General features: G+C 52.7%; 1 protein-coding gene across 1 annotated transcript in view; it reads right to left on the bottom strand.

Annotated features, from left to right (window-relative positions):
* Positions 1-22,280, bottom strand: part of SERPING1 (serpin family G member 1) — a 163,318-nt gene that overhangs the window by 25,377 nt on the left and 115,661 nt on the right. Inside the window, exon 6 of the mRNA XM_078674150.1 lies at positions 6,425-6,558. Within this exon, the coding sequence (XP_078530276.1) occupies positions 6,425-6,558 (134 nt within the window). The remainder of the gene's footprint in view (positions 1-6,424; positions 6,559-22,280) is intronic.

Below are 22,280 nucleotides of genomic sequence, written 5' to 3' on the forward strand. Positions count from 1 at the left end.
GGAAAGTGTGTTTGTCACTCATTGTCCAGCACAAACAGCAGAGGAGCGAGAGAGAGAGGAAAGTGTGTTTGTCACTCCTTGTCCGGCACAAATAGCAGAGGAGCGAGAGAGAGAGGAAAGTGTGTTTGTCACTCCTTGTCCGGCACAAACAGCAGAGGAGCGAGAGAGAGAGGAAAGTGCGTTTGTCACTCCTTGTCCGGCACAAACAGCAGAGGAGCGAGAGAGAGAGGAAAGTGCGTTTGTCACTCCTTGTCCGGCACAAACAGCAGAGGAGCGAGAGAGAGAGGAAAGTGCGTTTGTCACTCCTTGTCTGGCACAAATAGCAGAGGAGCGAGAGAGAGAGGAAAGTGTGCTTGTGACTTCTTGTCCGGCACAAACAGCATAGGAGAGAGAGGAAAGTGTGTTTGTCACTCCTTGTCTGGCACAAACAGCAGAGGAGCGAGAGAGAGAGGAAAGTGCGTTTGTCACTCCTTGTCCGGCACAAACAGCAGAGGAGCGAGAGAGAGAGGAAAGTGCGTTTGTCACTCCTTGTCCGGCACAAACAGCAGAGGAGCGAGAGAGAGAGGAAAGTGCGTTTGTCACTCCTTGTCTGGCACAAATAGCAGAGGAGCGAGAGAGAGAGGAAAGTGTGTTTGTCACTCCTTGTCCGGCACAAACAGCAGAGGAGCGAGAGAGAGAGGAAAGTGTGTTTGTCACTCCTTGTCCGGCACAAACAGCAGAGGAGCGAGAGAGAGAGGAAAGTGCGTTTGTCACTCCTTGTCTGGCACAAATAGCAGACGAGCGAGAGAGAGAGGAAAGTGTGCTTGTCACTCCTTGTCCGGCACAAACAGCAGAGGAGCGAGAGAGAGAGAGGAAAGTGTGTTTGTCACTCCTTGTCCGGCACAAACAGCAGAGGAGCGAGAGAGAGAGAGGAAAGTGTGTTTGTCACTCCTTGTCCGGCACAAACAGCAGAGAAGCGAGAGAGAGAGAGGAAAGTGTGTTTGTCACTCCTTGTCCGGCACAAACAGCAGAGGAGCGAGAGAGAGAGAGGAAAGTGTGTTTGTCACTCCTTGTCCGGCACAAACAGCAGAGGAGCGAGAGAGAGAGAGGAAAGTGTGTTTGTCACTCATTGTCCAGCACAAACAGCAGAGGAGCGAGAGAGAGAGGAAAGTGTGTTTGTCACTCCTTGTCCGGCACAAATAGCAGAGGAGCGAGAGAGAGAGGAAAGTGTGTTTGTCACTCCTTGTCCGGCACAAACAGCAGAGGAGCGAGAGAGAGAGGAAAGTGCGTTTGTCACTCCTTGTCCGGCACAAACAGCAGAGGAGCGAGAGAGAGAGGAAAGTGCGTTTGTCACTCCTTGTCCGGCACAAACAGCAGAGGAGCGAGAGAGAGAGGAAAGTGCGTTTGTCACTCCTTGTCTGGCACAAATAGCAGAGGAGCGAGAGAGGGAGGAAAGTGTGCTTGTGACTTCTTGTCCGGCACAAACAGCATAGGAGAGAGAGGAAAGTGTGTTTGTCACTCCTTGTCCGGCACAAACAGCAGAGGAGCGAGAGAGAGAGGAAAGTGCGTTTGTCACTCCTTGTCCGGCACAAACAGCAGAGGAGCGAGAGAGAGAGGAAAGTGCGTTTGTCACTCCTTGTCCGGCACAAACAGCAGAGGAGCGAGAGAGAGAGGAAAGTGCGTTTGTCACTCCTTGTCTGGCACAAATAGCAGAGGAGCGAGAGAGAGAGGAAAGTGTGTTTGTCACTCCTTGTCCGGCACAAACAGCAGAGGAGCGAGAGAGAGAGGAAAGTGTGTTTGTCACTCCTTGTCCGGCACAAACAGCAGAGGAGCGAGAGAGAGAGGAAAGTGTGTTTGTCACTCCTTGTCCGGCACAAACAGCAGAGGAGCGAGAGAGAGAGGAAAGTGCGTTTGTCACTCCTTGTCTGGCACAAATAGCAGAGGAGCGAGAGAGAGAGGAAAGTGTGCTTGTCACTCCTTGTCCGGCACAAACAGCAGAGGAGCGAGAGAGAGAGAGGAAAGTGTGTTTGTCACTCCTTGTCTGGCACAAACAGCAGAGGTGCGAGAGAGAGAGAGGAAAGTGTGCTTGTCACTCCTTGTCCGGCACAAATAGCAGAGGAGCGAGAGAGAGAGGAAAGTGTGTTTGTCACTCCATGTACAGCACAAACAGCAGAGAAGAGAGAGAGGAAAGTGTGTTTGTCACTCCATGTACAGCACAAACAGCAGAGAAGAGAGAGAGGAAAGTGTGTTTGTCACTCCATGTACAGCACAAACAGCAGAGAAGAGAGAGAGGAAAGGGTGTTTGTCACTCCTTGTCCGGCACAAACAATAGAAGAGAGAGAGAGAGGAAAGCCCTGTCGTATTACGCCCTCTGGGGATATCCAGAGCATTTGAAACATGTCCATTAACCCTGACTGTTATACTTGGGTTTAAATATATATGTATGTTAGCCCTATGATGTAGTTCTACCAGCCCATGTTGGGGCAGTATGGTCATGAGAAATGGCCATTCTAGTGAATCAAAGGCCTTCTGTGCATCTAGAACCCCCCTTCCCCCACAGCAGTCCAGCTACAGTTTTAGGTGGTGCAGCACAGCAAACAGTAGGTGTAAATTACCCGAGGTAGAATGTTTGGTATAGACCCTGACTGGTGAAGTTTGCTCAATCCTGACTAAGATGGAGCAAGGTAATTGGGTGTCACCTTCATCAACATGGTATAATCAACATTTATTAGGGATAGTGGCCTGTCGGGTGTGCATAGTCGGCTTGCATGGTTTCTATAGAATTGTATCTACTACATCTGTAGTGGACTGTGGGAGCTTCTCGTTGGCCAGTGCTTCGCCGTAGACACTTAACAGGTGTGGCACGAGCAGGTCCTGGAACTCACTCCCAGCTAAATCACCAATGGTGAGCTTCATGTCAGACAGACTTGTGGAATCTCACAAGAATGGTCTGTGGGTATGCTCTAACCATGGCTGTGCACTTCCTTCAGGCAGATTCATCCACACTGGAACTAGGGGTGTTCAGCTGTTGATAATAGTTACTAACTACATGGAGTATTACCCCCCTGTATGCCTTATTCTCTGTCCCGATCAATTATATCATGTGGCTAAGAGGGCCACTCTGATGCGGGCGCACTCCATGGATAATAACAGTGTTCGATTTAGTCTCGTCAGTAGTGCTCTGTCTTTTGATCCTGAAGGGCATCTAATTCAGGGCTTGATTTTGAGTTTGTCGGGCGGGCTACACTTCACAATCATGACGGGTATCCTGCCCACTTTATGATAAGGGCGCTATATACAGTGGTAGTACGATGGATGAAATATTTGTCAAGTTTGTGATCGAATAACCCGTCCACCAAACCCTGAATCAGACCCTGAGTCTCCACCTGCTGGATCTGATTGCGGATGTTTCTTGGAACTCCATCCTGTTGAGATCTTTACTTCCTGTACGCACAAGATCAAATTAAGGCCTCCAATAGTGCTGTCCCCTTGGACATGAATCAAACATTAATGTTTAAATATTTTAAGATAGGTGAGCTTATATCTGCTGTCCGGTCATTGGTGTCACTGGTGGACCTCAACATTTGGAACAGGTGCAGCACTGAGCCTGGGACTGCACATCACCTTGTGCACGTGCATTCAAAACCTTTTGGAAGGCGTTGGCACTTCTCTGCCTGTTTAGAGCATAGTTAGTTACACTGCAGTGCAGCTGCTCTAAAGAACAGAGACCTATTCAGTGACGCCTACTTCTCAATCCATGGAATATCAAAGAATCAACGCAAACAGAAAGTCTCCGACTGATAACAGCAGGATTACCACCCAGGCGAGAGTGTTGCCACAACTCGCATATTCACTCACTCATCCACCTATACATTCATCTCAGTAACTTAAGGACCCACTCCAGAGATCTGTTGGTAACCTATACGTCACTCGTGCCTTAAATGTACGTTCTTGTGTTTTGTTCTGGATTGGGAAGGATACAGTTAGCATGATGGAGTGGGAAGTGCGCTAACCCTCTTCCGGCACTTCTTAATGCCTTTTGTCATGCTGTATTGTATCTATAATCTTTATATCCTTCTTGTATATTGTCTGCATCTGGGTAACATGATGTGATGAAGATGGTGAGATTCCCTTCTAACCCTGATGCCTTTCTTAGCCCAACCACAGGTCCAGGGGGATTTAAAGGTACAGGTGCCCCAAAGACACATGTCTTGGAGCAAAGGAGAAAACAATTTCATTTGCCCCCACCTCCACATGAGGTCACTGGGTTTCTGGTATGGTGTTATTTCTTTCTCCCCCAAAATGTCAGCTGCAGATGCTTTTGGTACCTGCTCTGCTGTTGCAATGCACATGTGTCCAGTACAGAGCCCGGCTCGTGCAGCGAGGTTGCGCTGCGCTGTGCCCTAAGAGCAGCACCGCCTCCAGTTAGCATTGATAGGATGCAGCCCCACCATGCCATAAGCTTCCCTCACTGACCGCCTTCTGCCACCAAGGCAGGCTTCGGCATGCAAGTCAACTTTCCTCTCATTTCTTAGGCGCTGACAGCAGCCATGTTGCTTCAAAGCTGTAGCTTCAGCGACTCAAGCTCGCGGGTTGTGGGGATGTTTTCGTAATATGTGGCGCCAGGTGTGGATCTTCGCTACTACGTGGCCATCTTGCTCGGGTGCCGAGCCACGCCCTGTCCAAAACACTGTTTCTGAATTCTTATTTTATTGGAGGCTTTGCAAAGTTACTCAAAATCTAGCCAGGGCCATTCCTTCTAATTTACCTCATTACACTCAATCACTTTTAAATACAGGGTGATGAGAAAGAGAGGACAAGGAGCTCTTGGCAGAGATCAACCCTCTGCCTTAGCAGAAACAGCAGGAAAAGACTTTTGTAACCAACAAGCGACTATCGCAGGATTGTTGATGAGGTCAGTCTCTGATGCAGGTGATTTTATGGACAACCTACCACTGATCTACTTCAGGCGTGGGAATCACACCAAAGAAATCCAGCCCCTCCCGTACAGAGCTTTAATGGAGACCCACTGAAGTTGTGTCAGTCCTGGGTGCTGTACAAGAGTCCTGATTCTTGGCAGAAGAGGAGGAGGCTTCCACTCCTGTACCAAAGTTCCTGTGAGACTGAACATGACTTTTTGAGCTGGATCAGCAGCACAACAGGTGCGATTCACAGAACTAACTTAAATCAAAATCCTAAACTTCACAGAAGGCACTTACTCATTTTGGCATTCACAGAAGTTAGGAGTCCTAACTTTACTACTCCTAAACTGAGACAAATCCTAACTTTAAGACTTTCGGTATTCACAGAAGGCATTTAGGAGTCCTAAAGTTAGGACTCCTAACTTCTGTGAATACCAAAATGAGTAAATGCCTTCTGTGAATACCGAAGGTCTTAAAGTTAGGATTTTTCTCAGTTTAGGAGTAGTAAAGTTAGGACTCCTAACTTCTGTGAATACCGAAATGAGTAAGTGCCTTTTGTGAATATCAAAATGAGTAAGTGCCTTTTGTGAATACCGAAATGAGTAAGTGCCTTCTGTGAATACCAAAATGTTAGTGGGCCTGATTCACAGAATGAACTTAAGACTCAATCCTAAACTTGCTACTATTTTGGTATTCACAGAATGAACTTAAGACTCAATCCTAAACTTACTACTTTTGGTATTCACAGAAGTTAGGATTTTGTCTTAAGTTTGTCTTAAGACAAACTTAAGACAAACTTAAGACAGACTAAAGACAAAATCCTAACTTCTGTGAATAACAAAAGTAGTAAGTGCATTCTGTGAATACCAAAATAGTAGTAAGTTTAAGGATTGAGTCTTCAGTTCATTCTGTGAATCGGGCCCAGTAAGTTTAGGATTTTGTCTTAAGTTAGTTCTGTGAATTGGGCCCAACCTTCCCTTCCAACAGGGCACTTGGCTTCTGGCGTCATCCTGCTTGTCTGCTGTGGGGCACTGGAGTGCATGCAAGCCTCCGTGACTTCTTAGCTGCCCGGCTCTGCCAGGAAATTGGGTTTTTACATTGTAGGTGTGCAGTTTTTGTTTTATCATCATCACCTATTTCTGTAACTTTGCATTCCATTCTTCAGAAGCCCATTTTAACAGATTGTTCTTCCTGACTTTCATTAGAACTCTCAAGCCCAGATGTCTCTGTTTTTCTTTTACCAGACTGTCTTTAGCTCAATATTTATACTTTTGTATTTGTATAGACCTGGTTTATACCTTTATTTTTTTTCTTGCTACTATATTGCTTTTTATGCAACACTTCTAAGAGGAAGCGATGGCTCGCCCCACTGACATGTAAGAACGGGATATTCTTGCAAGATTTTTGGTGGGCCCTGGAGGGCCCCCCTCACTTGTCTGTTGTAGGTGATAGGCCCTCTGTAGGCGTTCTACCGCCTGAGCCTACAAGTTGTATTTCTTACAGATATTACCATCCATACTCACCCGAGCTTTGAGGATCGGGTCACTGACAGACACCAGTGGGTACTTCTTGCTGGTCATCATAGGAACTCTTTTCGAAATCCCCCAAAACGACTGCTGCAAGGTCTCTTTCGGGTTGAATCTGGTTTTCCATTTCCCTGCGAGAGAAGATGAAAGAACGTTAGTTATTCCATTTAATTTGCTGTCCGCCTTCGTTGGCCTATCTCTCTAACATCCAATTCGCAGACTGACAATTTCCAACCCTCTTTCAATTGCCCGCCAAAAGGGTTAATAAAAGTTGGATCATCTGTCCGATTGCCCGCCTGTCTTCCCTTGGAGGGTTCTGAGTCTGTGTGGGAAGGTTCAACCTAAGTGGGTCCCACAGCTCCTTGTTTCAAAAGCAGGTTTCTGAGATTTCTGGGTCTTGGGTTGGCTGTTTCCACTACAGGCTTACCCACACATATGATATCTCAGTAGAAGTTGGACCTCACCCCCCCTTCAGGAATTCAGAAGCGGACTCAAGACCAGGTTGTTCAACTCAGTCCACCCAAGCAGCCTGGCTCTCGGTGCCTGGATACCCTCGCGGGCGATTGGCAGTGCTCCATAAATCCTCTTCAATTGATTGTTATTACTGCTTGCACTACTCCCTCTAGAGACCCATCGCCCATGTTAATGTTTGTAGGCGCTGGAGCTGGTCTTCGCGAGCTGGAGGCTTCTCCCCCCTCTTCTGCCGCAGCAGATATTCTGCTTTCCCAGGTTTAAGCTCAGCATTGTCCGTGTCTACGCCCTGGCATTGAAGCCTTGATTCAGCTGGTTCAAGCTCTGCATCATCGTGGCACAGATTTAGGTAGTGTGTCTGGGCTTGCGCATATTAACTTACCATAACACCCATTTTTTTTCCCCTTCCTCACACTCAGCTTGTTTCTTTCCATCTCCAGCGCCTTGACGCCTTTGGGCAAAGTTGCGCTATACAAGGCTCAAATCAATCAATCAATCAACCATAACACCAGGCGATTCCCAGATGCTATCGTCCTCTGCTTCTTCCTAGCAGCCTTCGGAGGAAGAAGAGGTGGAGTTTCCTTTTCTATAGATCAATTTGAGATGGCAATAGAACCAGTTCTTCCATTTTGTCTATGTCAATCCAAGATGGCCGACTGAAGGCACTGTGGGATAGCTTCCTGCCAGAAGGGCATAGAAGCAGAAACCTGGAGAAGGCTGCTGTGCCACAACCCTTGCACTGTATTTTTCATCACGTTCTTTGACCCGCCGTTTCTTTTTTTGTCCATAGATTTTTGCAGCATCCATTGGAACTATCTCTGCCCGGGTCCTTCCTCCTGCAGCTCCAGCTTGATCTTCAGCTTTTCCGGCCCAGGACTCCATCTTATCTCAGTAGAAGTTGGACCTCAACCCCCCTTCAGGAATTCAGAAGCGGACTCAAGATCAGGTTCTTCAACTCAGTCCACCCAAGCAGCCTGGCTCTCGGTGCCTGGATACCCTCGCGGGTGACCGCCTGGACTCGCTCCGGATCGGTCGCTCCCCCTCAGCTCCCCGACCTCACGCTGCATTTATCTGCTGATCGCACCTTTGGAAGCAGCCTGCAATATCGCGCCACGCATTAGAAATCCAGTGGTATCGTTTTGGCATTTGTCATTGTGCTTGAATTGTGCTTTTGTGACTGGTATTAGATCTACATCGCGTCGCCTGCATATTACAATATATAGCACTACCATAGTGCCGCTTGCATTGTTGTTAGGAGAAGCGCGACATTGCTGAGTCTTAGAAGTGCCTGGTGAGACTTTAGCTGCACTCGGTATGACAGTTGTTTTGCTGCCCCTGCCTCGCCTCCCCTTTGACCTCCATTTTGTTTTGCTGCCTCTTCCCTGGCCCGCCCCTCCTCCCCGCTAACGCCTCCCAGCTGCTGACCCTCCCACGCTCCGCCCCCTCCACTATCCATTTAAGGTTGATGACCCAACGCGCAGCGTCCACGCGCTACGGCCGCGCCGAAGGTGCGCCAAAGGTAAGCCCGTCTACGCCCGTCCGCGCCGAGACCGCGCCCAGCGCCAGACCCCCTGGTTCCCGTAAGGCCCAGCCCACCCGCATTACATACGATTCCTCCTCCCTCCTTGCACTTAACCCCGGCCGACTCCCCATCTGCGCCCAAGCCGCACCCGGACACACCCATGGACCCTTCACATGCAACTCCTGCAAGTTTGACGGCACAAACACCAATTCCTCATCCACTAACACCAAACATAGACCTGACGCCAACTACCTAAAATGCATCTTACTCAACACTCGATCGGTCCACAGCCACGCCATCAACCTTTGGAATCTACTAGACACCACCTCTCCAGACGTCGCCTTCCTAACTGAGACTTGGATGAACGCCTCTTCAGCCCCAGACATCGCCATAGCCATTCATCCCGGAAGGCTACAAGATCATCCGAAAAGATCGCATCAACCAAACAGGAGGAGGCATCGCCATCGTCCATAAGAACTCCTTCCGCATCACAACCAGCTCGGACGTCAACCTCTCTAGCGCCGAACACCTTCACTTCCAGATCCACACCGACCCCAAGACCACACTCAGAGGCACCCTCCTCTACAGGCCACCAGGACCCCATGCACAATTCACTGAAGACATCACTGATTTTATCACCCAACACGCCCTCTCCTCCGAGGACTACATTCTACTGGGAGACCTCAATTTTCACCTGGAAAAGAGCAACGACAGCAACGCCACCACCCTTCTGGACAATCTCGCCAACCTCGGACTCAAACAACTTGTTAATACCCCCACACACCACGCAGGACACACTCTCGACCCTATCTTCTCCTCCAGCAAACATATTTCCTCAGTCACTCCACAGCTCTCCAATGGACGGACCACAGCTGCATTCACTTTGTTTACAATAAGACCATAACCCACAACCACCCTCAACCTACCCTGCGAAGAAACTGGAACAAAATCACCATCGACCAGATCTCCACATCGCTTCTTCATAACCCCCCTGCCCACTCATCGAACCCCAACCAAGCAGCCATTAACCTCACTCAATGGCTATCCAACAACGCCGACAACCTAGCACCTTTGAAAAAACGTCAAATCAAACTAGGCAGCAAAAACGCCCCCTGGTTCAACGAGGATCTTAAGAAATCCAAGAAACTCTGTCGCTCCCTTGAGAAGGCCTGGAAAAAAGACCCTAACACCAACACCAGGGACGCCTTCAAAAACGCCACCCGCATACACCACCAATTGATCCGGACTGCCAAGAAAACCGCAATCAAAGACCGACTAGACAAAAACGCCCACAACAGCAAGGAATTATTCAACATCGTCAAAGAGTTTTCCAACCCCACTGCCAACTCCAACGACATCACCCCCTCTCAAACCCTTTGCGACTCCCTAGCTTCGTTCTTCAACGACAAAATCGCTGACATCCACAACAGCTTTGGCAACCAACCCGAAGACCAACCCTCAACCGCACCTTCACCCCCCATGAACATCCTCAATGACTGGAACCCAATCTCCATTGAAGACACCATCCGCCTGATGAACTCCATCCACTTAGGATCCCCCACAGACCCATGCCCTCACCACATCTTCAACAAAGCAGACTCCATCATAGCACCACACCTCCGAGACGTCATCAACTGCTCCCTCAACTCCGGCACCTTCCCAGAAAGCTGGAAACACGCCGAACTCAGCGCCCTTCTGAAAAAACCCACAGCTGACCCCTCCGAACTCAAAAACTACCGCCCCATCTCGCTCCTTCCATTCCCGGCCAAAGTCATCGAGAAAGCTGTCAACAACCAACTCGCCGCCTTCCTCGAAGCCAACAAATCACTCGACGCCTCACAGTCCGGCTTCCGAGCCAAACACAGTACTGAGACCGCACTCATCGCAGCAACAGACGACATCCGAACTCTACTGGACAATGGAGACACAGTCGCCCTCATCCTCCTCGAACTCTCCGCAGCCTTCGACACAGTCTGTCATAACACCCTGTTACAACGACTCAGAAACATCGGAATCCAAGGAATAGCACTGGAATGGATCACCTCATTCCTTGCCGGAAGAACTCAGAGAGTACGCCTCCCACCATTCAAGTCAGAGGCCACTGAAGTCATCTGCGGCGTGCCACAAGGATCTTCACTCAGCCCCACCCTCTTCAACGTATACATGAGCCCCCTCGCAACCATCGCACGCCAACACAACCTCAACATCATCTCCTACGCCGATGACACTCAACTGATCCTCTCACTCACCAAAGACCCAAACACCGCCAAAACCAACCTTCATGAAGGAATGAAAGAGGTAGCCGAATGGATGAAGCACAGCCGTCTGAAACTGAATTCAGACAAAACAGAAGTCCTTATCTTAGGCACCTCCCCCTCCGCCTTGGACGACTCTTGGTGGCCAGAAGCCCTTGGAAAAGCACCCATCCCGACGGATCACGCACGGAACCTAGGCGTCATCCTGGACTCCTCACTTTCGATGACCAGACAAGTCAACGCCGTCTCTTCATCTTGCTTCAACATTCTTTGCATGCTCAAAAAAACATGTCGCTGGATCCCCACCGAAACTAGAAAAACGGTCACCCACGCACTGGTCACAAGCCGCCTGGACTACGGAAACACCCTTTACGCCGGTACCACCGCAAAACTTCAGAAAAAACTCCAACGCATCCAGAACGCATCAGCCAGACTCATACTAGACATCCCGCGCAAAGAACACATTTCTGCTCACCTGAAAAACCTCCACTGGCTCCCCGTCAATAAGAGGATAACTTTCCGCCTCCTCACACACGCACACAAAGCTCTCTACGAACTTGGCCTCGAATGCCTCAACACGCGACTGTCCTTCTACACCCCCTCCCGCCAGCTACGCTCTTCCAACCAAGCCCTCGCTGCTGTTCCCCGCGTCAACAAAACCACCATGGGAGGAAGATCATTCTCCTACCTGGCGGCCAAAACCTGGAACTCACTTCCCTTGCACCTTCGCCTCACTCAAAACCACCTAGCATTCAGAAAGCAACTTAAAACCTGGATATTCGAGAAGTAATTCCCCACCCCTCCTCAAGCGCCTTGAGACCCTCTGGGTATGTAGCGCGCTATATAAATTTCTTGACTTGACTTGACTTGACATCTTCTGGAAGTTTTTTTTACCCTTCTGGGCTTTTTCTTTCCTTTGGGGATCATTCTGGAAGGCACCAGTGACTTACCAGCCCTGGGTGACACTTTGGCTACTGGTATCTGTCACCCGTATCTCTATAACACCTACTGGTATCAGTCGCCGTATCTCTGTAACACCTACTGGTATCAGTCGCCCATATCTCTGTAACACCTACTGGTATCAGTCGTCCGTATCTCTCTATCGCCAGACCTGCACCCATCTCTTGCCAGACTGTTGCTGGTAGGACCTTTGCCACAGCCTCTCAAATCCTGTACTCACTGCTGTGTTTATTTTAGGGATAAAGCTTTTCATTGACGCTTGACATTTGCAGGGCAAGGGGAGATTGTACAATGCATCTAAATCACACTCCCTTAAATTGACTCAGGTCTCTACTCTTCAGAGCTGTCTGGGCATACTTGGTTTTCCTGTGTATTTGCCAAACCAGGGTAACGAACCAGGAGATGAGCCATACTCAAATCTCAATGACAAACCACAAATTCAAAAACTTCAGCCGTATGTTTCAATTTTTGAGTCTTAATCTCCACCGTGTTGCGGTCACTCAACTTTGTGGTCTTGTTTTGACAGGTGATGTGGGCGACAGCAGGGTTGGGGCCGGAAAAAGACTTGACATGGGGCCATGACACAAAAGTCTTGTAAATTCTCTGTTTATACAAAAAAAGAATCTCTTGTAATTAGTGGGTCTCGCCTTCTGTAGTATGGGGTATTGGGGTAGCATCTCTCTGTCCTCCCCAAGGGAACCTACTATAAAAAATGGTGTCCATAAGACTGAGAGAAGCACACCGTGCTCCAGGAATCTCTGTGATAAAGTCTGCCAACTTCTGGTGACCTTTAATCCCTCTGGACACTAGCGATCATTTTGTTCATGATACAAAACATATGTATGCAGTGGAGAGCCGGGCTTCTTGGCAAAAGACGAGCCACACTGAGGCCTCTACCTGCCATCTCCACTTCAGCTTTGATGGGGGCCCAGGTTAGGAGTCAATCAATCAATCATTACATTTGTAAAGGGCGCTACACACCCGTGAGGGTCTCAAGGCGCTGGGGGGGAGTGGCGGGGTGGGGGGGTTGAAGGGGGAGCTGCTACTGATCGAAAAGCCAGGTCTTGAGAAGTCTTCTGAAGGCCAGCAGGTCCTGGGTCTGTCGTAGGCCGGTAGGGAGAGTGTTCCAAGTCTTGGCGGCGAGGTAGGAGAAGGACCTGCCGCCGCCGGTGGTTTTCCGGGTGTGTGGAACTGTGGCGAGGGCGAGGTTGGCAGAGCGGAGGCTGCGGGTGGGGGTGTAGAAGCTGAGTCGGTCGTTGAGGTATGCTGGTCCGGCATTGTGTAGGGCTTTGTGTGCATGGATGAGGAGTTTGAAGGGGATCCTCTTGTTGACGGGGAGCCAGTGCAGGCCTCTCAGGTGGGGTGTGATGTGGCTGCATCGGGGGACGTCGAGGATCAACCGTGCCGAGGCGTTCTGGATGCGTTCTAGCCGTTTCAGGAGCTTGGTTGTTGTTCCTGCGTCGAGGGCGTTCCCGTAGTCCAGTCTGCTGGTGACGAGAGCCTGGGTGACGGTTCTTCTTGTGTCGGAGGGGACCCACTTGAAGATCCTGCGGAGCATTCGGAGAGTGTTGAAGCAGGAAGCGGAGACGGCGTTGACCTGCCTGGTCATGGAGAGGGCGGAGTCGAGGATGACCCCCAGGTTGCGTGCGTGGTCGGTGGGTTCTGGGGCTGTTCCTAGTGATGTTGGCCACCAGGAGTTGTCCCAGGCTGAGGGGGTTGAGCCGAGGATGAGGACCTCCGTCTTGTCTGAATTCAGCTTCAACCTGATGTCCTTCATCCAATCGGCGACGGCCTTCATTCCTCTGTGGAGGTTGGCTTTGGCGGTGTGTGGGGGTCTTCGGTGAGGGAGATGATCAGCTGGGTGTCGGCGTAGGAGATGATGTTGAGGCTGTGTTGTCGTGCGACGTGGGCAAGTGGTGCCATGTAGATATTGAACAGCGTCGGGCTGAGGGATGATCCCTGGGGAACGCCGCAGATGATCTCGGTGGCCTTGGAGCAGAAGGGTGGGAGGCAGACACTCTGGGTTCTGCCAGAGAGGAAGGATGTGGTCCAGGCCAGGGCCTTCTCTCGGATTCCGGCGTCGTGGAGGCGTGCTGTTAGGGTGCGGTGGCAGACCGTGTCGAAGGCTCCTGATAGGTCCAGAAGGATGAGGGCGGCTGTTTCTCCGTTGTCCATAAGGATCCTGATGTCGGCGGTGGCGGTGATGAGGGCGGTCTCGGTGCTGTGGTTGCCGCGGAAGCCGGACTGGGATGGGTCCAGGATATTGTTGTCTTCGAGGTAGCGGGTCAGCTGCCTGTTAACGATGCTCTCCGTGACTTTCGCCGGGAAAGGGAGCAGGGAGATGGGCCGGAAGTTCTTGAGGTCCTTGGGGTCCGCCTTGGGTTTCTTCAGTGGGGCGTTGATCTCTGCGTGCTTCCAGCTCTCTGGGAAGGTTGCTGTCTCGAAGGAGATGTTGATAGTTTTTTGGAGATGGGGTGCGATGGTGGTGCTGACTTTGTTGAAAACGTGGTGAGGGAATGGGTCAAATGGGGACCTGGAGTGGATGGAGTTCATGGTCTTGATGGTGTCTTCGTCGCTGACGTTGGACCAGGTGGTCAGGTGGCTGGTGCGCGTGGTGGTCGCAGGGGTGGTGGTCTCGGCGGTGGAGGTGGGGGTGGTGGTGTTGAGGCTGTCGTGGATGTCGGTGATCTTGCGGTGAAAGAAGGTGGCCCGTGAGTCGCACAGGTCTTGTGATGGTGGGATGTCGTTGGTGTTGGCGCTGGGGTTGGAGAGTTCTTTCACGATATTGAAGAGCTCTTTGCTGTTGTGTGCATTGTTGTCTAGGTGGTCCTTGAAGGCGGTCCTCTTGGCCGTCCTGATGAGTTGGTGGTGTCTGTGGGTGGAGTTCTTGTGGGCTGTGTGGCTGGCTGGTGTTCGGTCGCGGAGCCAGCTATTCTCCAGCTTCCGACAGGTGCGCTTGGAGGTCCGGAGGTCTTCGGTGAACCAGGCGGCTTTCTTGTTGGTGTGATTGGTGGTGAAGGTCTTGAATGGGGCGAGGGTGTTGGCGCAGTCGTTGATCCACTGTTTGAGGTTGATGGCGGCGGTGTCGGGGTCGGTGGGGTCGGCGGGTGGTTCCAGGGCGAGGGCGGTGATCAGTTGGTCCTTGGTGACCTTGCCCCAGCATCGGCGTGGTATCTGTTGGGTGCGGTGGTGTGTGGTGGGTTTCTTGAAGGTGAAGTGGACGCATCTGTGGTCTGTCCAGTGGGGTTCGGTGGTGTGGTTGAAGGAGACGTGGGGACTTGCGGAGAAGATGGGGTCCAGTGTGTGTCCAGCGACGTGGGTGGGTGTCGTCACGAGCTGTTTGAGTCCGAGGTTGTCGATCAGGGCGGTGGAATTGGCGTCGTTGTTGTTCTCGAGGTGGAAGTTCAGGTCCCCGAGGAGGATGTAGTCCGTGGAGGCGAGGGCGTGGGAGCTGATGAGGTCGGCTATGGAGTCGCTGAACTGTGGCCGGGGTCGGGGTGGTCTGTAGACGAGTGTTCCTCTGAGGGTGGTGTTGGGGTCGGTGTGGATCTGGAAGTGCATGTGCTCGGTGGTGGTGAGGGTGCCGTCGGTGCTGGTTGAGACTCTGAGGGTGTCCTTGTGGATGATGGCGATTCCCCTTCCCACTCCGTTGGTGCGGTCTCTGCGGGAGATCTTGTAGCCTTCTGGGATGGCTATGGCGATGTCTGGTGCCGAGGTGGTGTTCAGCCAGGTCTCCGTCAGGAAGGCGACGTCCGAGTTGGTCGAGTTTAGGAGGTCCCAGAGTTCGATGGCGTGCTTGCGAGCAGAGCGGGTGTTGAGGAGGATGCATCGGAGGTGGTTAGGTTCTCTGTTTGATGGTTTGGGGGGCTGGATGCTGGTGAAGCTGCAGTTCCGGCAGGTGAAGGGCCCTTCGGTGCGCTTCGGGGTTGCCCTGTAGCAGGGGGATCTCGTCCGGGATTGAGTGCGTGGAGGGTGCTGGAGTCGTAGTGCAGTCTGGTGATGTGGCAGCCTTGGGGTCCAGGAGTTCTGGCGCTAGGCGCGCTCCAGGCGCAGACGGGCTTGCCTTTGGCGCGCCTTCGGTGCGCCAGCAGCGTGCTCGCTGCGCGCGTCCGCGCGGCGTCCTCCATAAGAGGCGAAGTGGGAGGGAGGAGCAGCTGGGAGGCGGGAGCGGGGTGGCCAATGGGCGTGGGGAACGGGGACGGGAAACAGAAGGCAAAGGGGCGGGGCCGCAGGGCTGCAGCAGCGGGGAGCGGGGGGTACAGCGGGCAAGGGGCGCTAAGGGCGCCTACAATACAGCAACACAAATAAAGAAATGACAATTCAAAATAGAGAAAAATGCAGTAAGGCACAGGCAGTCACCAGATCGTGGCCACAGGAGCACACCAGTGGCGAACTCTCGGTGGCAGCAGCAGGGGTAGGAGTCACGGTGCACAGGGGGAGCCGTGTGGTGTGGGGAGCGCCCCGACCTGTGGGCAGGGTCAGGGGTCAGGGGAGTCTGAAAAGCAGGGTTAAAGATGAGTATAAAGTTGAATGAGCAATAGGAGAGGAAGCTGGTTTGTGGACAGTTAATGCGCTGTGATGTAGTGTTCTTTAAAGAGATGCAACTTCAACCGTTCCTTCAATCTATCAATCAATCAGTCCATTTGTATAGCACACTACTCACCCGTGAGAGTCTCAAGGCACTGAGGGGGGTGATAGCAGCTACTGCTCGAACAGCCAAGTCTTGAGAGTCCTCCTGAAGGTCGTGGGTCTGACGCAAATGGGTGGGGAGGGAGTTCCACATCTTAGCGGTGAGGTAGAAGAAGGATCTGCCGCCGGTGGTGGTTCTGTGTATGCATGGGACGTCGGCGAGGGCGAGGTCGGCGGAGCGAAGCTGGCGATTTGGGGTGTATAAGGTGAGACGCTTGTTGAGGTATGCTGGTCCGGCGTTGTGGAGTGCTTTGTGAGCCTGGGTGAGGAGCTTGAAGGTGATCCTCTTGTTGACGTGGATCCAGTGCAGGAGGAGGAGCTGAGGATGAGGACCTCCATCTTGTCTGAGTTCAGTTTCAGTCGAATGTTCTCAATCCAGTCGGCGACGGCCTTCAGTCCTTTGTGGAGGTTTGTTTTGGCAGTGGCAGGGTCCTTGGTGAGTGAGAGGATTAGCTGGGTGTCGTTGGCGTAGGAGACGATGTTGAGGTTGTGCGAGCGGACGATGGTGGCGAGCAGGGCCATGTAGAGGTTGAAAATGGTTGGGCTGAGGGATGATCCTTGGGACACGCTGCAGATGATCTTGGTGGCTTCAGAGTGGAATGGGGGAGGCGGACACTCTGGGTTCCGTCGGTGAGGAAGGAGGTGATCCAGCCCAGGGACTTGTCATGGAGGCGTGTGCGAAGGGTGTGGTCGCAGACGGTGTCGAAGGCGGCCGAGAAGTCCAGGAGGATGAAGGCCGCGGTTTCACCATTATCCAACATGGTCCTCATGTCATCGGTGGCAGTGATGAGGGCAGTTTCGGTGCTAGAGCTCCAAGAAGAACTGTCGAGCCCTCGAGAAAGTCTGGAGAAGGGAACCAACGACGGACAACATGACCACCCTCAAGCTCGCCACCCGGAAACACCACCAACTGATCCGCGCCACCAAGAAAAATGCATACAAGGACCGGCTGGACAACAACGCACACGACAGCAAGGAACTCTTCAACATCGTGAAAGAGCTCTCCAACCCCAACGCCGGAAACAATGACATCACCCCGTCGCAGGACTTCTGCAACTCCCTCGCATCCTACTTCCACAACAAGATCGCGGACATACACAACAGCTTCAGCAACCAACCAACGCAAGCCACAACCGCAACAACGCCACCCACCACCACCCTCCGCACCTGGACGCCGATCAGCACCGAAGACACCATCCGCACAATGAACTCCATCCATTCCGGATCTCCGACTGACCCCTGCCCTCACCACGTCTTCAACAAGGCCGACGCTGTCATCGCACCCCACCTGCGGGACATCATCAACACCTCCTTCGACACCTCCACCTTCCCTGAGAGCTGGAAGCATGCCGAACTCAGCGCTCTTCTCAAGAAACCCACAGCAGACCCCACCGACCTCAAGAACTACCGTCCCATCTCGCTCCTCCTGTTCCCGGCCAAAGTCATCGAGAAGACCGTCAACAAACAGCTGGCCGCCTTCCTCGAGACGAACGGATCCCTCGACCCCTCACAGTCTGGCTTCCGAGCGAACCACAGCACCGAGACCGCCCTCATCGCGGCCACCGATGACATACGAACTCTGATGGACGACGGAGAGACAGCGGCCCTCATCCTCCTGGACCTCTCCGCGGCTTTCGACACTGTCTGCCACCGCACTCTAATACAGCGCCTCGGCAACATCGGAATGCAGGACAAGGCACTGGAATGGATCGTCTCCTTTCTCGCCGGAAGAACACAAAGAGTCCGCCTACCACCGTACAAGTCAGAGGCCACCAAAGTCATCTGCGGCGTCCCTCAAGGATCCTCACTGAGCCCCACCCTCTTCAACGTCTACATGAGCCCCCTCGCGGCCATCGCACGGCAACACAACCTCAACATAATCTCCTACGCCGACGACACCCAGCTGATCCTCTCCCTGACCAACGACCCCGCCACCGCCAGAGCCAACCTGCACGAAGGGATGATAGAGGTAGCCGAATGGATGACGACCAGCCGCCTGAAACTGAACTCGGACAAGACGGAGGTCCTCATCCTGGGCTCCGCGCCCTCCGCCTGGGACGACTCCTGGTGGCCCCCCGCCCTGGGCACCGCACCCAAACCGACGGACCACGCACGCAACCTAGGCTTCATCCTGGACTCCTCCCTCTCCATGACCAGACAAGTAAACGCCGTCTCCTCGTCTTGCTTCAACATCCTGCGCATGCTACGCAAGATCTTCCGGTGGATCCCCACCGAGACGAGGAAGACGGTCACCCAGGCCCTCGTCACCAGCCGACTGGACTACGGCAACGCCCTCTACGCCGGAACCACCGCCAAGCTCCAGAAGAGACTCCAGCGGATCCAGAACGCCTCGGCCAGGCTCATCCTCGACATCCCCCGACGCAGCCACATCTCCGGACACCTGAGAGATCTGCATTGGCTCCTGGTCAACAAGAGAATCACCTTCCGTCTCCTCACCCACGCACACAAAGCCCTACACAACCAAGGCCCGAGCTACCTCAACAACCGGATCAACTTCTACACCCCCAAGCGCCTCCTCAGATCAACCAGCCACGCCCTCGCCGCCGTCCCCCGCATCCGAAGAGCGACAACAGGAGGAAGGTCCTTCTCCTACCTGGCCGCCAAGACCTGGAACTCACTCCCAACCGACCTGCGCCTGACCCAAGACCACCTCTCCTTCAGGAAGAAGCTCAAGACCTGGCTGTTCGAGCAGTAACGGCACCCCCCCCCCCCCATACCAGCGCCTTGAGACCCTACGGGTGAGTAGTGCGCTCTATAAATGACCTGATTGATTGATTGATTATGCTTGCTGCAGAACGCTGATTGGGACAGGTCCATGATGTTGTTTTCCTCGAGGAAGTGGGACAGTTGCTTGTTGACGATCTTTTCAATGACTTTCGCCGGGAACGGGAGCAGGGAGATGGGGCGGAAGTTTTTGAGGTCCTTTGGGTCCGTTGTGGGTTTCTTGAGTAGTGCGTCGACCTCGGCGTGCTTCCAGCATTCCGGGAATGTGGTGGTCTCAAAGGAGTTGTTGATGATCTTCCGGAGTCGGGGGGCGATGATGCGGTTTGCTTTGTTGAAGATCCTGGGCCCGATTCACAGAATGAACTTAAGACTCAATCCTAAACTTACTACTATTTTGGTATTCACAGAATGCACTTACTACTTTTGGCATTCACAGAATGAACTTACTACTTTTGGTATTCACAGAACTTAGGATTTTGTCTTAAGTCTGTCTTAAGTCTGTCTTAAGTCTGTCTTAAGTTTGTCTTAAGACAAACTTAAGACAAAATCCTAACTTCTGTGAATACCAAAAGTAGTAAGTTAATTCTGTGAATACCAAAAGTAGTAAGTGCATTCTGTGAATACCAAAATAGTAGTAAGTTTAAGATTGAGTCTTAAGTTCATTCTGTGAATCGGGCCCGTGGTGAGGCAGAGGTCAGATGGTGAGCCTGAGTGGATGGTGTTCATCGTCTTGATGGTATCGTCGTCATTGACGTGGGTCCAGGAGGTCAGGGGGTTTGTGAGGCTGGGGGGTGGTGAATCGATGGTGTTAGCGGCTGTTGGTAGGGTCTGGGTGTTGAAGCTGTCATGGATGCCTGCGATCTTGCAGTGAAAGAAGGAGGCTAGTGAATCGCAGAGGTCTTGCGATGGTGGGTTGTCGGCGCTGGAGCTGGGGTTGGAGAGTTCCTTCACGACATTGAAAAGCTCTTTGCTGTTGTGCGCGTTGTTGTTGATATGTTCCTGGAAGGACGTCCTTTTAGTGGCTCGAATGAGTTGGTGGTGCTTGTGGCTGGCGTCCTTGAGGGCTGAGTGGTTGTCCGGTGTCTGTTCATGGCGCCACTTCTTCTTGAGTTTTCGACAGTTCCGTTTGGACTCCTGGAGGTCGGTGGTGAACCAGCTGGTCTTTCTGTCTGTACGTCTGTTTGCAGGGGGGGGTTTTGGGGTGAGGGTGCTGGCGCAGCCGTCGATCCACTGCCTGAGGTTGCGGGCGGCTGTGTCAGTGGTGTTGGTAGGTGGGTTGCGGGCGAGGGTGGTGATGAGCTGGTCTTCGGTGATCCTGTTCCAGCTGTGGTGGGGGGTTTGTTGCGGGTGGTGCTGCTTGGTGGGTTTCTTGAAGGTGAAGTGGACGGAGTGGTGGTCGGTCCAGTGGAGTCCGGCGGTGTGGCTAAAGGTGATGTGTTTGCTGGCAGAGAAGATAGGATCTAGTATGTGTCCAGCGGTGTGGGTGGGGACCGTGACGAGCTGTTTAAGTCCAAGGTTGGCAGGGTTCTCGAGCAGAGCGATGGAGTTGCTGTCGCCGGTTTTCTCAAGGTGGAAATTCAGGGGTCCGAGGAAGATGTAGTCCTTGGACGCCAGGGCATGCGTGCTGATGATGTCAGACATGGCGTCGATGAATTGTGGCCCGGGTCCCGGGGGTCTGTAGATGAGTGTTTCTCTGAGGGTGGTGTTGGGGCCGGTGTGGATCTGGAAATGAAGATGTTCGGCGGTGCTGGAGGTGTCTGCTATGTTGGTCGAGATTCTGAGGGTATTCCGGTAGATGATGGCAATTCCTCATCCAGGTCTGTTGTTGTGGTCCCTCCTGGTCATCTTGTAGCCATCTGGGATGGCAATGCCAATGTTGGGTGCCGAGGAGGAGTTCAACCAGGTTTCTGTTAAGAAGGCGACGTCTGAGTCGAGTAGGTCCGAGAGTTCGATGGCGTGTTTGTGGACGGAGCGGGTGTTGAGTAAAAGGCATATGAGGTGGTTTCGTCCTATCCTGACGGGTGGGGCGGGAAGTGCAGGTGTTCGGTGGCTGGTGAAGCTGCAGTTTCGGCAGGAGAAGGGTCCGTGGGTGGTCCTCGGGTTGGCCTGGACACAGTCTGGTGATCGGCCGGTGTTGAGCGCATGGAGGAAGGGGGCCTCATAGTGGCGTCGGGTGTCATGGCGCTCGCGGGGGCCAGGGGGTCTGGCACTGGGCGCGGTCCAGGCACGGACGGTCGCAGAATGGCTTGCCTTATGCGTGCCTTTGGCACGCCAGCGGCGCGACCACGCAGCAGCCGCCATAAAGTAGGGGAGGGGGGTGGGACTGGACGTGGGGAGGCAGGAGCTGGGCTGCGACGGTGGGCGGGGCCGTGGGGCTCTAGCGGCAGGAAAAGGCTACCGGGAATGGGTACAGGACCAGTAGGGATACTGTCTTGTGCCCAGAATGTGAGAGATTTAAAATAAATAATAATAAAAATAAAGTGAGGAGGAGACGAGTCTCCTAGCTGGAGCAGACCTGACCAGGAGAGTGTTGCGGCGTCGGTGCACAGCTGGTGCGAATCTGGAGGCGGAGGGCTTCCAACACAGAGGCAGGGGGCTCAGTGAGCGGAGCTGCTGGGGAGCGTGCGATAGGGCGAGCCTGGACTGGAGGTTCATTAGGTTGGAGCATTTTAGCGATGGTCTTGAAGGCTGCGGGATGTTGTTCAAGGTTCTGGGTGCATAGAAGGTAAGGGCTGCTGCTTTGTTTTTCCTATTTTTACACTTTTTAGTATGCAGTCAGATGGTGTCCTGGCAGCAGGGGTACCAAGAACTGCAAGAGATGGTGAGCTTGTCTGCAAGAAAAGTGGGAGTGGTGATTGTAAGGGCTCTGTAAAGGAAGCAGATAGTTTGAAAATTGTGCGGAATGGCTGGGGGAGCCAACAAAGTCACACCAGGATGGGGGTGATATCATCATATTTCTTCAGGACCTGGATGACATGTGCCGCTGTGGGGAGGAGGCCCCTAGTGGTGGAGTCTGGAAGGCCATGGAGCAGAGGGTTACCTCCATCCAGAGGCGAGAGTAGAAGCGACAGCCATTCTGAAGTCACTTCCTGGAAGAAACAGTTTTGCTTTCTTTATAAGAGAGAGCTGTCTTTGTTTTTGTGGCAGGGTGTTCCTGGAGGGAGAGGTTGATGTCCAAGGTGATTTCAAGTGACTTGGCATTGGGTGAAGC

The sequence above is a fragment of the Lissotriton helveticus genome, chromosome 1_1, assembly GCF_964261635.1.
Source record: "Lissotriton helveticus chromosome 1_1, aLisHel1.1, whole genome shotgun sequence".
Lineage (NCBI taxonomy): Eukaryota > Metazoa > Chordata > Amphibia > Caudata > Salamandridae > Lissotriton > Lissotriton helveticus.